The sequence below is a fragment of the Phyllopteryx taeniolatus genome, chromosome 14, assembly GCF_024500385.1.
Source record: "Phyllopteryx taeniolatus isolate TA_2022b chromosome 14, UOR_Ptae_1.2, whole genome shotgun sequence".
In the NCBI taxonomy this organism is placed as follows: Eukaryota; Metazoa; Chordata; class Actinopteri; order Syngnathiformes; family Syngnathidae; genus Phyllopteryx; species Phyllopteryx taeniolatus.
The window spans coordinates 9,832,235-9,847,596 of NC_084515.1; the positions used below are offsets into that span (position 1 = coordinate 9,832,235).

General features: G+C 43.1%; 1 protein-coding gene and 1 long non-coding RNA gene across 4 annotated transcripts in view; one reads left to right on the forward strand and one right to left on the reverse strand.

Moving 5' to 3' along the window:
* Positions 1-15,362, reverse strand: part of fgf12a (fibroblast growth factor 12a) — a 45,298-nt gene that overhangs the window by 22,108 nt on the left and 7,828 nt on the right. The window contains exons 1-3 of one of the 3 annotated variants that reach the window (XM_061797546.1): positions 12,443-13,425; positions 11,447-11,494; positions 7,033-7,143 (exon numbers count right to left, since the gene is read on the reverse strand). In XM_061797546.1, the coding sequence (XP_061653530.1) occupies positions 7,033-7,143; positions 11,447-11,494; positions 12,443-12,638 (355 nt within the window). In that variant the 5' untranslated portion in view covers positions 12,639-13,425. Of the gene's footprint in view, positions 1-7,032; positions 7,144-11,446; positions 11,495-12,442; positions 13,426-15,362 lie in introns of those variants that run through there. The other 2 variants (XM_061797548.1, XM_061797549.1) reach the window with 2 other exon arrangements.
* LOC133488969 (uncharacterized) overlaps positions 1-15,362 on the forward strand; it is a 41,842-nt gene that overhangs the window by 8,457 nt on the left and 18,023 nt on the right. The gene's annotated exons all lie outside the window — the stretch shown is intronic.

Genomic DNA, 15,362 nt, shown 5'->3' on the forward strand with positions numbered 1-15,362 from the left:
CAAAAGGAAAAGAAGATGACAATTTAGTTTTCACTTAACTCTGATAGACATGAGAGTGTCTCATCGCTCTCTCTCTCTCTGCTGCCTTTCTGGCACTCTGACAGCAGTAAAGTGAACGGAACAAGACGTAGACGATGGGAGGTGCAGCCACCTGCCATACGAGCATAACGGTAAAAGTTTGGCAATAAGGGCTAGGGCTTTATTCATTTTCTTGTCAAACGAGATGAGCAGATTGGCTCAATAGTAATGTTTGAAGGGTAGAATTAACCTGCAACACTAAATGTATTTTATAATGAAGACAAATACACTGCGTGCTGGATTAAAATGGATTTTCCTTTGATTGACAGGAACTGACAGATGTAATGATGGTGTTGCACTGAAACCTCCAGTACATTTACATATTGCATGAGTAGCAATAAAAGCAACAGTGTGTAAAATCTAAAATCATAAAGTAACAGCTTCAGAATACTTTTGATGGTACGATGCTGTGTAGTAAAGATAATAGTGTAACTTTTGACACACTAAATGTACGGATCTACAGAAATGCAGACTATTATGTCTAGTTAGCATTTTACAAGCGGAGACACGGCCACACTTTGCCCATTGATAGGTAAAAGGCGCCGTTTCAGGTCCTACATCATTTTTGGTGCGACAGAAGGCGAGCAGTAAGGGAATGTCGCCATTCAACGTGGAAAAATAAAAGATCAAATACTGAAAACTACCGCAAAATGTTAGATTTAATCAGCATTGTCAACTCCTCTAGTAGTGGCTTGGCTGAAAAAGGACTTCTTTTAACAACAACAAAAAGTTACATACTGCAAGCTATATTTTAATAATACAAAGAGAGGAAACGGGTAAGAAATAAAAAGTGTGGATATTTGAGGAGCTTTTGGCAATGATCGACCCAGTCATTGACTGCACTTGTGCATTTCAGCGACAGAGTGTCTCCACACTTCGCTTTTTAGCCACAGATACATAATGAGGTATAAGTATAGTTAAGTACTATTGCGAAGCACAATATATATACTTTGTATATATATTGCCAGCGACTGGCTGAATCTTTCTTCGTACCCGGAAACCTGTTATTGTTGAGAAATCCCGTGATACGACGTGGCATTTTTGATTGGCCGTTATATCTGTGAAGTTGTGATGCCGTTCACCAGCAATTAAAAATATGAATCGCAGCAAAACTAGTGGCCATTGATGGGGGGGGGGGGGGGGGGGGAAAGACACTTCTGGCAGTGGACAGTACTGAGACAGGATGGGGTCTGGCTGTTAAGTACAATGTGAGTAATAAAATAAATAGATATTAAATGTTTAATTTAATTTGACCAAGTATATGCTAAAGCAAATATACTCATGTATTGTTCTTTTTTTCTCAATTTGGTGTCTTTCCTTAAGTTTTCTTTAGTTTTGTTAACCAACGACACAATGTCTTCAACTTCGGAGGTTTCACTCTATTTGTGTATCTCACCATAAAATGAAGAAGAATAGAAGAAGAACAATGACTTTTTACTGTCATAAACATGCATGCATGCACACGAAATTTGTTCTCTGCTTCACAGTGAACATATACACATGTTAGTGGAACACACTGGAGCAGGGGGCAGCTGAAGCGCCCGGGGAGCATTTCGGGGTATCAGTGTCTTGCTCAAGGACACCACAGCCATGAGTCCGGGGGATGTTGGCGGATGCTCCAGTCGGGGTCTTGAACCTAGGTCCCCCAACGGTGGCAGGCAATGACCTTAACCATTGCACCACGGCTGCACTTAAATTAGTTGTAATTTAGTGCTGTAGTCAGCCTTAAATGTATGTCCCCACTTCTCGACTGGTGCTTATGTACTATTAAAGTGTTTGATCGCTTCAGTTTCGTGATGCGACAGTTACCGTATTTTCACGACCATAGGTCGCACCGTATTAAAAGGCGCAGTCTCAGTTACGGGGTCTATTTCCGTATTTAACGCATACATAAGGCGCACTGTATTATTGGCCGCAGGCATGGTAAAACATACGCTAGCTTAAAACATACGGTAGCATGTATGCACGCTAAAACAATGTTTTTAAAAAGGCAGCGGGAGCAAAACTGAGTTCGGTTGTACTTTATTGAAGTATTGTACTCACATTATTTTTTGATCAATCCTCATCCACAAATCCATCAAAGTCCTCATCTTCTGTATCCGAAATGAACAGCTGGGCAAGTTCTCAATCAAGCACCTCAGAAATGATGCCGGCTTTTACGAAAGCTCGAACAACAGTCCAAGCAGACACGTTAGCCCAAGCATCCACAATCCATTAACAAATTGTGGCGTAACTCGCCCGGCGCTGCCTCCTAGTCTTAGTAAAACTGTGTTCGCCATCTTTCATCCATCGCTTCCACGCCGCTCGCAACTTCCCTTTGAACGCCCTGTTTACACCGATGTCCAGCGGTTGGAGTTCCTTAGTCAAGCCTCCCGGAATGATGGCAAGCTTCCTCACTTGCTGCACATGGCAGAGTTATTGCACTCAGTCGAATGGTGACTTTAGACACTTCTCCCGGCTGTTCTTTGCTCATTAATCCATTGCTCGAGTTGGTCTTCCAACTTGGGCCACCTCGCCTTGTTTCCGCGTTTTGTTTTTCTTTTTTTTCCGGTGAAACTCAGCTTCGTCTTCTTGACTTGGCGAAGCTCGTTTTCCTGCTTCCTCCACTTGCGAACCATGGATTCGTTGATCTTGAATTCTCTCATGGCTGCGGCTGCTCGATTCCCATGTTCCTCCGCGTAACCAATAGCTTGCAGTTTAAATTGTGCTTCGTAAGCGTGTCGCTTCGTAGGTGCCATTTTCGGGGGTCCTTAGCCAAACCGATGTTGTTTTGCACAATGCACATCCCGGTGCTATATACCTACTGGGGGCGTGGCTTTAGCATCCTCCTTCATGCACCCTTCCCCCTTTACGTCCGCATGCTGTCCTCAGCCATGTCCGCTTTTCCTATGTACAATAAGCATGTCGGCAGGAAATGCTCCCAGTCAGTCAAGCTCATCACACAAAAACATTTATAGATTTTGGAACTTGGTGCACACATAAGGCGCCCCGTCCATTTTGGAGAAAATATTAGACTTTTAAGTGTGCCTTATGGTCGTGAAAATACAGTATATTGTTATATGTTGGCCTCTTGTATCAAACACGATTATTCTGTGAAGTACAAGACTACTAAAATATCTTACAGTGCAAAATGTATCAGACAAAGGAATATCCGCAAGCAATACATCAGCACAAACTAATACAACAAAAAAGGCTGCACTCTGGCATGCAGCTATTCTGCTTTATCACAATAATGTCTGCGAGTTTTGATCAGATTTGACTGACTCTGCAAAATAAGCAAGGCGCCTCAGAGTCGTTATCGCATTTAGTTATCTTTGAATGCTGATTAGTGCCAGAGTGCTGTACTAAAACACAGAGACGAGCAGAATTTACTTGTGTGCACATATTCAAAACTGTTATAACCGCGGCATAATGCGCTGCTGTTAAAACCTCGTAAATCACAGTGAGATGCCCCGTGATGGCAGCACATTTTAATATTTAAATCATCATGGAAGGCACTCACGAAGATGACCTAAACTCTCCTTGAAGATGTTGATCACAGCAAAGATAGAAAAGGGATTATTAGGAATTCTCATCATCCAGGTCACTGGTTATCTGGAAACTTCACATTGGAGGCAATTTACTTCTTTTCCATTCATTAACATACGTAACAGTCATTGCTATCTCTGTGGCTTCACTTCGACTGAATGCGAGGACAGGACTGTGACTTTCATGGACTTTGCTTCCGGATGGAGTGTGAAGGGACATTCTCTATGCACTGCAGGTTTTCCCTGTGTCGTGGGGATGATTGTTCGATGAGTGGCTATGGGGACCATCAGATAAGGCTGGTGGGAACGAGTGCATACAGTACGTGCCAACGCAAGACTGTCCTCCGAGGAGATTCGATTTCGCTCAATAAGTATCGATGGCTACTCAGGACCGTCGATGGTGGAAATGTGGCCCCTGGCCACTGACACTGCTGATTCACACAGGCAACTGTTATAGTAATGTATACCCTTGAGGCGCACACATTGCAAAGACGTTATGGGCCGCCCGCGCCCTAAATTCTTAACTCTCGGTCGTCTGAATCATTTTTTTTCTACCGGTGTCCCTTGGTTACCCTCTGTCTGTTCTCGAGCCAAACTCTCTTCGCCTTCCAACACTGCTGCATTTGTCACTTTGATGGCCGGATGCGTCTCTTGCAGTTCTGCACAGTGTTCCACAAAGTTCCTGGTATTCAGCTTCATTCTGGAAAAAGGTTGTGAGCACTTTTCCAAGGTTAAATTTAATCCCATTTGAGGGACTGACAATTCTTCAAGCTTTTCGTGCACCTTACAGTTGTGTGACGTTGGTTTTATACAACAAATACTTGAAAAAAAAATGTCTACAGTTTGTTAGGTTGAATTTCGTTTTAACTTTACATCTTTGCAGTAACTCTTAAGTAAGAGTAGATGGGGCGTAAGTGAGGCTGTTGACCTTGAAATTGTGATGTTTTTTTTAATAGCTACGACCACTACAAATACTGCATATTTTCTAAAACTGAAATAAATATTACAGTCACCTATGGAGTAGCTCACTGGCCTGATTTGGTCCAGGCAGCGTGGGTTCAGTTCCAACTCAGTGATTGGAACTTGACCACGTATGTCGTTGTTATAAATACAAAACGTGTAATTCTCTTTAAACTTCAACTGGGAATGGCATTAAACAGCTTGAAGCCTCTTTTTTAAGGAATTATTGAATAATTCTATCTGCCAAACTGCTGTTTGTTGTGAAGTAAGTTGCGTTCACTGCCACCATGCAGTATCTAAAATTTTTGCTCGCAAGTCAACGAAAAACAATCTGCAGAACGACGGTCCTGATGGTGGTCCGTGGAGAGCTAAGTAGTTTATCTTAGGTAGGACTTGACAACCACCGTCTTAACCGATTACTTTAGGTTGCACTTAGTTCACCCTGAATATTAATAGTTTAACCTTCCATGACATTTTGGACAATTCACTTCCAATTTTGTGAGAAAAACTGCGGCAAGCCCCAAGTGCACAAAGCACTGTCTATGAAAATGAAAGCCAAGGTCACATACCCAAATTTAAGGAGCGACAAAAACCCCTCTGTGTATTCCACAAAGTCTCCATCAATTTTAACTGCGTGGGTTGATAAACCGTTCCAAATTACCGCCTGGGTGCCTTGTTTCATTCCATCTATCACCTGCGAGCATCAGACACAGATGGAGTGTGAAGGTGTCATAACCAATAAGCAATATCTTTCACTGTGTGCTGGCAATTACTGAAATCGATCAAGGGATGGCGATGAAATTAATAACGGCTCAGATGTCTTAAAATGGCTGTTAATTTATTGAATGAGGTTTCACAGCCTTCAACATTGAAGGCTGTCACACTTACCTCTGTATTTACAAGAGGTAGCAATCTGTATATATTCATTTTACAAGCTACTGAATGTTGCAGTTGGGTCGTTGCACCTCCCCCCCACCCCTCCATCTTAAAGTCTTTCAGTGCACAAATTGAGCACGTAATAAAAAGTGTCATTGTAATGCACTTCAGGTTTAGGTCACACCCAGTATGCAGGTCGCATCGTGCCCATCAGTACCATCGGTTCTGTAGAATCCCCGCTGAAAATAAATTACAGTTTCCGTCTGCTGCTGAAGATGTTGCAGGTCAGAGAGCAGCATGGTTCAAGGCTGGAGGGGTAATCTATTATTCAAATAAACAGTTCTCTCAATCAATACATCCGCACTGGATCTGAATACAAAAGTCTTTGTGCACCTCGAGCTTCCTCCAGCACCTTTTCTTCTTCTTTTTTTCTATCTACCTTCAAACTGTCTGCGCTTGCGGCACCACATATGGAGAATTATTTATTGGGTACAAACGGAGATGGTGGTATTTTTAGTTTCTTGCGGCTGAATTATTCACCGCGGCCCGTCATCCCTGGGCTGACATCGCTGCTTAACAAGAGGATTACCTCAAGGCGGGGAAGCCCTCAACATACTACAAAAACCTCTAGAATACAACAGATGCCCCTAAACAGAAACACATTTTAAGTGCATAGAGGAAGCGCCATCGATACGTTTTTCACTGAACTGTCTTTCCCCTTGTGTTGTAATCCTTCTCTTTTTCGAACAACCCTGCCTTGACACTAATGTATAAGTGGTTCGCACTGAGGGTTTATCCTCATAAAACATGGAAAAAAATGACAGTGAGAGCTTGTTCTTTCCACCAGAAGGCTGCCTGAGTCCAGAAGCTTTGGCAAGATGTTTTCTGACAAGAAAGATCATGATTGGTTTCCTGTCTGGCTTCACTCCAGACGTGGAGAGAATTCTACTGTAACATATGATTTCCCCTTATCGTTCATATCCCAGAAAACTATTCGAAAAAGGCAGCATGTACTCGAACAGTGGAACAATTTCTCCTCCAAGATCCAAAACAAATTCCCAAAGAAGAAACAATTGGAATAAAAATAATCTGTTCCACTGTCACTATCCTAAAACCTTTATTGCAGTACAGAATATCTTTGGGTTATTACACCTTTGCTATCACTGAAGAAGAATTTCTTTATCATGAACCCATCATGATAATCGTTTAAACCCACCGCACACAGAGCGACGCGGTAGAGTTGTTGCAGGGAGGAAACTGCGGTAATAATCACACTTGCCTCAGTGTTCAATTCATCTAAATAATATGACCTGTACAATCATGAGGCATGAGTCATAGTAAAACAAGGCAGTGATGCAACAGCCAGTTATACTCTTCACATTGTTTACAGCATCTGGATGTGGGAAGTAAATTGTTTTTAAAGGGTTGGATTTGAATTTATGAACCTGATCTAAGGTGAAACTATCCCTTCATGTTACGACTGGAAAATGAGTTGCAGAAAATATGCCATTGTACCGTAATAATACATACTTTGTCAACATATTTGGGGGTTATTTATTGGTTCTAAGAATGATTTAAGGGCTCCACTCACTGTTGTCGCTGTTCTCGTCCTTGCTGCCATCAATGGTTCCGTCCGGCTTCACCTGCAGGTAGAAGCCCTGCTGGCTGAACAATCGTGTCACGATGCCTTTCAGCTGTGGCTCTGCAACACGTACACATACCCACACACGCACACACACAACACACACATCGGCCCAAGCCACAATCCCACCCCCCGGCCCAGCAAGAATATGTCAGAGAAAAATTCTAACACAAATAATTTTTTACACTTAAGTCCAGCATCAAACAAATAAAAAGCATTTATAGTGGAGGCTGTGGTGGGAACCACAAAAACAGAATGCGTTACGAATACATTTGATGACAATATATTCCTTTTACTTACCAACCAATCACCAATACTGATTTGTAATTAGACGACTGTTGTACCATGTGGTGATGTTATAACTCCCTCTGACAAAACATGCAGCAACGATGCATGTGCATTTTATTTGTAATGCATCTCACTTGATGGGAGGTTCAACAGGCAGATTTGACTGACGGATTCCGGCGCTATTTCTTAATCTAAAAGTTTCCAGAGTTTTTTCATTACGATAACCCTGAACCGACCTCCAACTTTGAGGCTGTGTCATCTGGTGCCTCGCCAGGGTTCTGCGAGGGAGAGCAGGCGGTGGGGGTGGGGGTAACAGAGATCAGGTTAAATAACCACTGGGCGTTTGGCAATGCCAGGGAGAGAACGGATGTCTAAGAAACCGAATATGTTTGATAAGGTTTGAGGCCGGTAATACATTCCCCCCCAGCCCCACCCCACGCCCCCACAACGGATGAGCCTTTCGGGGGTGGAAGCACAGAGACAAACAAAACAAATTATTTTGTATTCTCCGGCTGACAAAGCGAACAAATTATGCAGTTTGTCACAGCAGATTTGTGGAAGATCTGCTAACATTTGCACTTATTTTCGGAAGGCCTGTATCACACACAGGAATGTGGGATGGCATGCATAAGTGGACTGCGCATGCCTAAAACCACATTCTGCCAACAAAAAGGGATAGAATGGTAATAAATATATGTATATATATAATAGAAGGTGCTCAAGAGGAGAAACTTATTATTCCAATGTATGGAAGAAAGCCTTAAGGGAAAGCTACAAGTAAAATGTCTCTGGAGCAGTATTCCAAGCGCCATAGGCTGAAAATGTCCCTTGTGCAACATTTTCTGGGGAAAAAAAATATATTATCCGAGTAAAAGAATATCAGCAAGCCTAATTGTCCTCCAAGGTCATAACAAACTTTGAGGTCAGTCCATTCGAGGGAAGCAACACAGAGCCCTCAATTTCTTTCACTACAGCTCTCGAGAGCCGAAGTCTCAGGATCCAGACTACTGAACACGGTTCTTTCAACTTTTATGTCACGCTGATGTCAGCTCATCATGGGCCATCTGCTGCAGGCACAGCAGGCCCATGAAGAAGAGGGATGTGGGTACGGAACATAAAAAAGTACGGAGGGAAAAGGTGGAAGCAGCCACTGTGACCTCATCCTATGGTTTGTGTTAAGACTGTAACAATACACCAAAGTTAAGATTCAATTTGTATCTCAATTCTCTAAGTCATGGGCCAAAATTTCAAAGAGTTCTCCAAGTGGACGTGTCAAAATTAACGTGACATTTCAAACGGTATCTCCCGCCCTAAAAACTTGACTGTAATAGCTCAGTTTATTTTGAAAAGAACCGTGTAGGCAGTAGTCATGTACTTTACTTATCAATTATTTTTGATCAATTTGTTATGGAGGATTTTTAAGGTATTTGAAGTGGTCATTTTCGAATTTTCGAAAATTCCACAAAGACAGTGGGCACTTGTCACGTTGCTACTGGATTGGAGGCACACACTCTGGGAGTTTGAATGGGTTTTTATCTTACAGTATGGCGATTGTCAGTTTTGATACTGTGCATTGAGTTTGGCATGATGGCTGTGCTCTGGCTACGCTTATTTCAGTCGAACCCGGCACCATGTACCACAGGGGCCACTTGTCAATCACAGTAACCACACCCCTTTTAAAGTGGGCCCCTGTGGTCCTAATTTACATCGAGTTATGTTGTAAAAGACGAGTCAATGATTCCATAAACGTATCAGTTACATGCATGGCGGCATACAATTCAAGCTGATTTTTTTTTTTCCCACTCAATTAGGTTGCCCTTGTGCGTCCTTAAAAACAACGCTGTTCTGGAGCATTTTGGATAAGGGAGCCCAGACCAGAGCTAATGACAAAATTATTATTTGTTTCAGAAAATTAACTGCAGTAAGTATGACCAAAAGTTAACCTCACTATCAGAGGTAAAGTAGGAATCAATTACATCTACAGGGTGTCCCAACAGTCACCATACACTTCCTTTTTTCCATTTCCATCCAGGTATCATTTGGACAGACGTGAGCCAATCAGCATTTGACAGCTTGGTCTTTTGTCTTTTTGGAAAGCATTATAATTCTCTCGCATATAACTCACCAATTCACAATGGAGCAGCATTACAAAATTACAGGAAATTCAGTCCAGTGCTTCCCTTCAAGTTAGACATTCCCTCGCTTTGCACAAACTCCTGCTGTAGGAGTGGTTTTCATCGGTGGCAGTAGTTGCAGGCCTTCTGCTGCGTGGTCTGGCAAGAATAGATCCTTTTTCGAGAAACCTCCCATGGATAGTGTAATTTACTACGCGATGGAGCAGTGTGACGACCACCACGAAGCGTCTCAAACTGCCGCTGAACTGCAGTCGAGGACAGAAAACTTTCTTGCCAGGTTGCAATTTGGCAACATTGCTCAAATGTCAATTAGCGAGCCATGGGCCACTTGCAAAAACTGCAAAGCCCATGCTGTCAAATGCCTCATGTCTGTCTGCATAATACCGGAAATAAAATACAATAAATGAAGTTTATAGACTTTAGAAGGTACCTTTTGTTTACAAGTTCCAAAGTTGTGAAATTTAAGGGTACAAACGCAATAAATTTGAGAGACCCATCAAAGCAAAAACCCATTGTAAAGGAAATACAGGGGGTGCTCGGTTTACGATGATCCCGACATACGCAGTTTCGAGGTTACGAGTAGCGTGCAATTAACCAGTTTGCACAGCAGCATAAGGCTTGCTCAGTTACCACCATACGTACTGTTTTTCATTTGATTTCATTCATTCATTGGATTTGGTTTTATATTTGTGGCCTAGAAGTGTTTTTCATACAAATATTTACTGCAATTTTGACTTGTGTATAAATCCGGTTACGTTTCCATCACAGAAATGGAACTTCATTGTAATCCAAGCACCCCTGTAAAAAGATGTTCCAAAGTTAAACTGTTACCATCGTAAATTTGCATGCCTCATGTTCACAGAGACCAACTTGACTGTGGGGTATTTGGGGTTTTTATTTTGCATTGTTTGGACATGTGCGGGCAGGACTGACAGAAAGGTCCTTGTTGACACATTGCTAATGTTGAATTAGATGATGAACTTTTGAGATTTCACAAAAAAAAAAAAAAAAAAACACTTTAATTAACAGTTCAATAAAACAACTCTCAGAGATGTGCAGAAGTGAACCCATGTAATAGGTTCACATCTACTCAACCGTACATCAACCAACACATCAATCCCCAACTCACCTACCCCTGGGGGCCATCCATTCCTGGAACGAGCCCTTCATCATCCATCACAGGCTGGGTGAGGTGAATGTGTGTGCTTTTGTGTGCGTGAGAGCGCACAGGAGTGCACACACGTCAGTAAATTACATGCGATAAGCACACGTCCATAAAAGCGTGTGACCATCGTTGACTGGCTCATCAGTTCTGATCATTTAACAGTGAGTGTGTACAAACAAAAACTCCAAACTACACAACAGTGTAATGAATGTCATTGTGTGTATGTGCGTAGAGTGATGGCTGACAGCAGCCAGGATAAAAAGGTTAATACACGTACTTCATACTAAACAGGACAATACATTTAGGCACGCTGACAAATGGTGTCATGGCCGTGAAATGGTGAATGATCACCTGTTCTAATAGCGAGACACGCACACACACACACACACACACCATATTCATCAACAGCAATATACACCTACACTAGAGCTCGACACACACAATATTTACAGACTTCGGAGGAGCGAGGGTTTGATCCAGCATTGACCAAAAATAAAGAGAAGCAGAAATCAAATGAGGAGGCAGAGCCAAACCTTTTTTTTTTAGACAGCCACACAGAGAGATGAGAAGACCCAAAAAATAGCAAAGAAGTCAGCAATCAGACAGGTGTTGAAGCCCAACGGAGCCCCCCCTTTCCTCTATATGTACACCTCCCCACCACCCCCATTGGCCCAAAAAAGAGGGGGGGAGGGGGTGGGAGGAGTTGACATGGGCGCAAGATGGAGTGGAGACGAGAAGAAACACAGCACACACAGATGGAGGCTGAGCTACTGACCTAGCCTGCAGCCCTTATGGGACACCTGTGGAGGTTTCGAGGGTGCATCTTACGAAGTACGGGGGGTGGTTGGGACAGAAGGAGAAACAATCTTTTAAAACAGGCAGATTTGATTTATCAGGAGAAAAAAAAGTCCCGTGAATCGGCTTGTATGAGCAAAACTATGTCAAGGGGGTTCACATTCATCACGGTCTTACGGTGTCATGTAATGTCCAGGAATTACCTACCTGGCAAATAGTGCCATTTTATGGCAGGGGAATTGTTTATTGGCACTGGTCCATACGAGGTTTTAATCAGTCTGGCTTTGTCTGTCTGCGGGACTCTCCCGTATAACTGGGGGTGACTTACATCTGTGCACCAACACAGAACCGTCGTGTAGCATCAATAAAAGCCGAGTAGCTCTTAATCACTGAGGCCATACCTCCCTCCACTGCAGTCAAGCTCCCACTCTCTCCAATAAACATTTACCATTAAAACATTTAATCTGAAAAGAGCCTTGTGGTGCACTGCGGTGCAACTTATCCGCCTCCTCTGGAAAACCCCCATCACCATTCTTTTGGAATTAAGCAATTGAGAGCTTTGGGGGTGTTCTAGTTGTTTACGGGAGACATGCACAGCAAAAAAAAATAATAATAAAATTAAAAACTACTCGAGCATTCTGATCAAGGCAATGAGGTTGATGTCACAGCCGAGACATGTTATTTACATCCAGGTCGATATGCACGGGGGGATCAGAATGGAACAGGTGTATTTTTTGTAATGGTGTAATATATTTATCTTTTTTCACACCAAGAAGAAATTCTACGTTATGTGGTTCAGATGGGAGCCAGTGACTGCAGCACAATGCCTCTGCTGCTCCGAAGAGGAGCGGGGAGGGTTTGGGCTGGGTTCGGTTGGGGGGCGGGGGAGGGGGCCGAGGGAGTCCATTCGCACACATTGCGCGCATCGGGTGTGGTGGGGAGTGGGGGTGTGTATTGGTCGGAGTACTGCACTGACCTGGTCGCCGGCGCACGGGTCTTTTCTTGCCGCTGCAGAAGCGCACTTTGCTGAAGACCCCCAAAAAATGCCGCTCGCATAGAGAGCGGGGGTCCTTGCTGGGGCTGGGTCGACGCTTGGACGTGGACACCCGGTCGCTGTTCGACTCCCTCGCCTGGCGCTTCTGGCGGATCAGAGAGCTGGCGATCGCGGCCATCTCCCCGAACCGAGTCAAAAAACACCCAAGAGTCTAGTTCGGCTTAGAGGAAAAGCTGCTGCAGAATTATTCTGAGGGTCCAAAAGATGCTTCAACCAAATGTCATGCTGATGAGGAACTCTGAGTCCGGAACATCATTGAGATTTGGGTTGTATCTGCGCGCGATTTAGAAGAACTTAGTTGCAGTGTCGGGACTGACTATCAATCTATACACTGGACAAGTGCATGCACACATGCAACAGTGTTGATAAGTTGCGTGTCACTGGAGAGCTTCTGCCTTTCGGTATTCCAGGTGAACAGCGCCGCGTCTGACCAGCACGGTTCCCAATCCTTCCGCTGCACACCCTTCTGGGCTTTCTTTTAACAATTCTTCAAAATGGACTACCGAAAACGAAAAAACATGTTCCTTTAGGTATTTAATCCGTGTAGATGAATGGCAGACGCAGTGGGTCTGCACACCACTGTGCAAGGAGCCTAAATGAGCCTGTGCAAGCACCCTGCACGCTCCGGTTCCGATGATGGCACCTCTCAATGCAACGGAGAGTGAGGGTGGGAAAAGAAAAAAAAGGGGGATCAGCTGTAAAGGGTGCTGCAGAGATGTGATAGAAGGCTGCAGGAGGGTAAAGGGGTGGGAGGGGTGCAGATTTTCGTATCAAAAGCAACAATTAGTTTCACAGGACCGCGAAAAAGAGAGTGGCATCATTCCTCGGTGTGTCCCGCTGCGTGGACGCTGTGGGTTTGTTCCATTGCCGACAGACAAAGTGAACGCTCCATAGACCGCCTCACCCTCTTCCTCCCCCTCCTGCTCCTCCTCATCACCGCTCTCCCTTTCTCTCCAACTCTTTTAACGCAATCATACGTGATTGTATTAGGAATTCTCACAGCCATGCAATAAGAGAGTGTTGGTGGAAAATGTGAATAAATAATGAGAAGACCCACAAAAAAGGAAGTGGGTGGTGAGAGCTGCTAGTTCCACTTGGATGAATGCAGAATGTTAAGTATAGGGCCATCCATCAAATCATACTGTAATTATATAAGGACATTCTGTATTTGTATGTCACGACTTTACGAGGAAACAAATGTTTGTTATTATCTAATATTACTGCGTATACTGGGGTAAACCGACAAGTCGATGCGCCGACTTTCACACAATCGTGTTTTGGCATTAACAACATAGACGCTTCGCTGTAATCGACAGTGGTCTGTCAGCACAACTAACTAGCAGCAGTGCCTCAAGCGTGTGAAAAGATTTTGCTAAAAATGACATCCGCAAAATATGCAAGTCTATCCTCAAATAGGACAAAAGCACAAGTGCAATGGGCGCCCATCTGAAAAGGCATCTGCTAATGCTAGCTGACGAATAGCTTAAATCCTCACGTCAGCGGTCAGCGAATGTACCAAACGCGCTCCGGTAACAGTGAAAAAAAAAAGACAACATACTGTAGCGTCTGCTAAGACAACAAAAAACGAAGACAACCAGTGGTCGATCAATATCCTCTTTAATGTGTAAGTGAACGGTTAATATCGCCAACATCTACTTTCGCTCAAGACAACAACTACTTTCGCAAACACACTGCAAGCTCTTCTTCCTCCTATATAGTTCCACCTATATTCACATTCAGCGAATCAGATGCGACCAAGAGCCGCCACATTCCGAAAGAGGTGCGCTATCGTCGTGCTGAACTTTTTCTAAAAAAAAAAATAATAATAATTTTTTAAAAGTAATCAAAGGGCTAAACAGTCAGAATGGCACCCAAAAAGGGAAACTGCTAAAGTTTGTGTTAGGAAGCACTTTTCGAAGATGAGCAGAAAGATCGGTGCGTTGTGCAACCGTCATTGACTGTGTGTCACACAATGCAACTAAGGTAGGCACTGTATCTGACAAAAATATGAAAGCGCTGACTGGTGGTAGAGTGAGCGAGACAATAAAAAAAATGATCACAAGAAATGTGCAACAAATTGGCCAATAGCGGAATTCATCTTTTAAAGGCCAATGTGATGTCCCACTTTTAGATTTATTTTTTTTCTGAACAGAAAAAGAAAAGTTTCCCTGGATTGGTTTGTTGTGTCATAATCAACCAATGAATTAGAAAAGAAAAAAACACCTGAATCAGAATGTTATTATAGAAGAAGGCTCTTCTTCAGTGAGTAGCTATAATCCTTAGTTAATGTTTATGAGCAATAAACTGTTATCATTTTTATTTAGTGTTTTATTTCTTTGTAATAGTGTTTTCATTTATTTCTATGCTGCACTATATTTGTTTTCAACCACACACTGATCAAAAAATGGAAAGTATAATTTATTTTGGGGCTGGAACGGATTATTTGCATTTCCATTCATTTTAATGGGAAAAATTACCTCGGTTTAACAATGTTTCGGGTTACAAACGGGGTCATGGAGCCAATTATGTTCGGAACGTTCCGTAACATTCCGTTGTAAATATAACTATAATGCTAGTTCCACTGAGGTCAAAGGCCATATATGGCCCACAGGCTATAGGTTCTTCACGCCGACTTATGTGATACCCTTTCTTAAACAACAACCCTAAAGCAGGGTACACACACATGACGATGAACGGGACTGACCGATTGTGCTGTGGTGTGGGGTAAGTTCAGAGTGATTTTTCCAACCTGAGGCTGGACACAAATAGAGGAGCGTGTGTTTGTGTAATGCATCATAAAAATGACAACCATCACAATGCAATTACACGATAAGATAACACT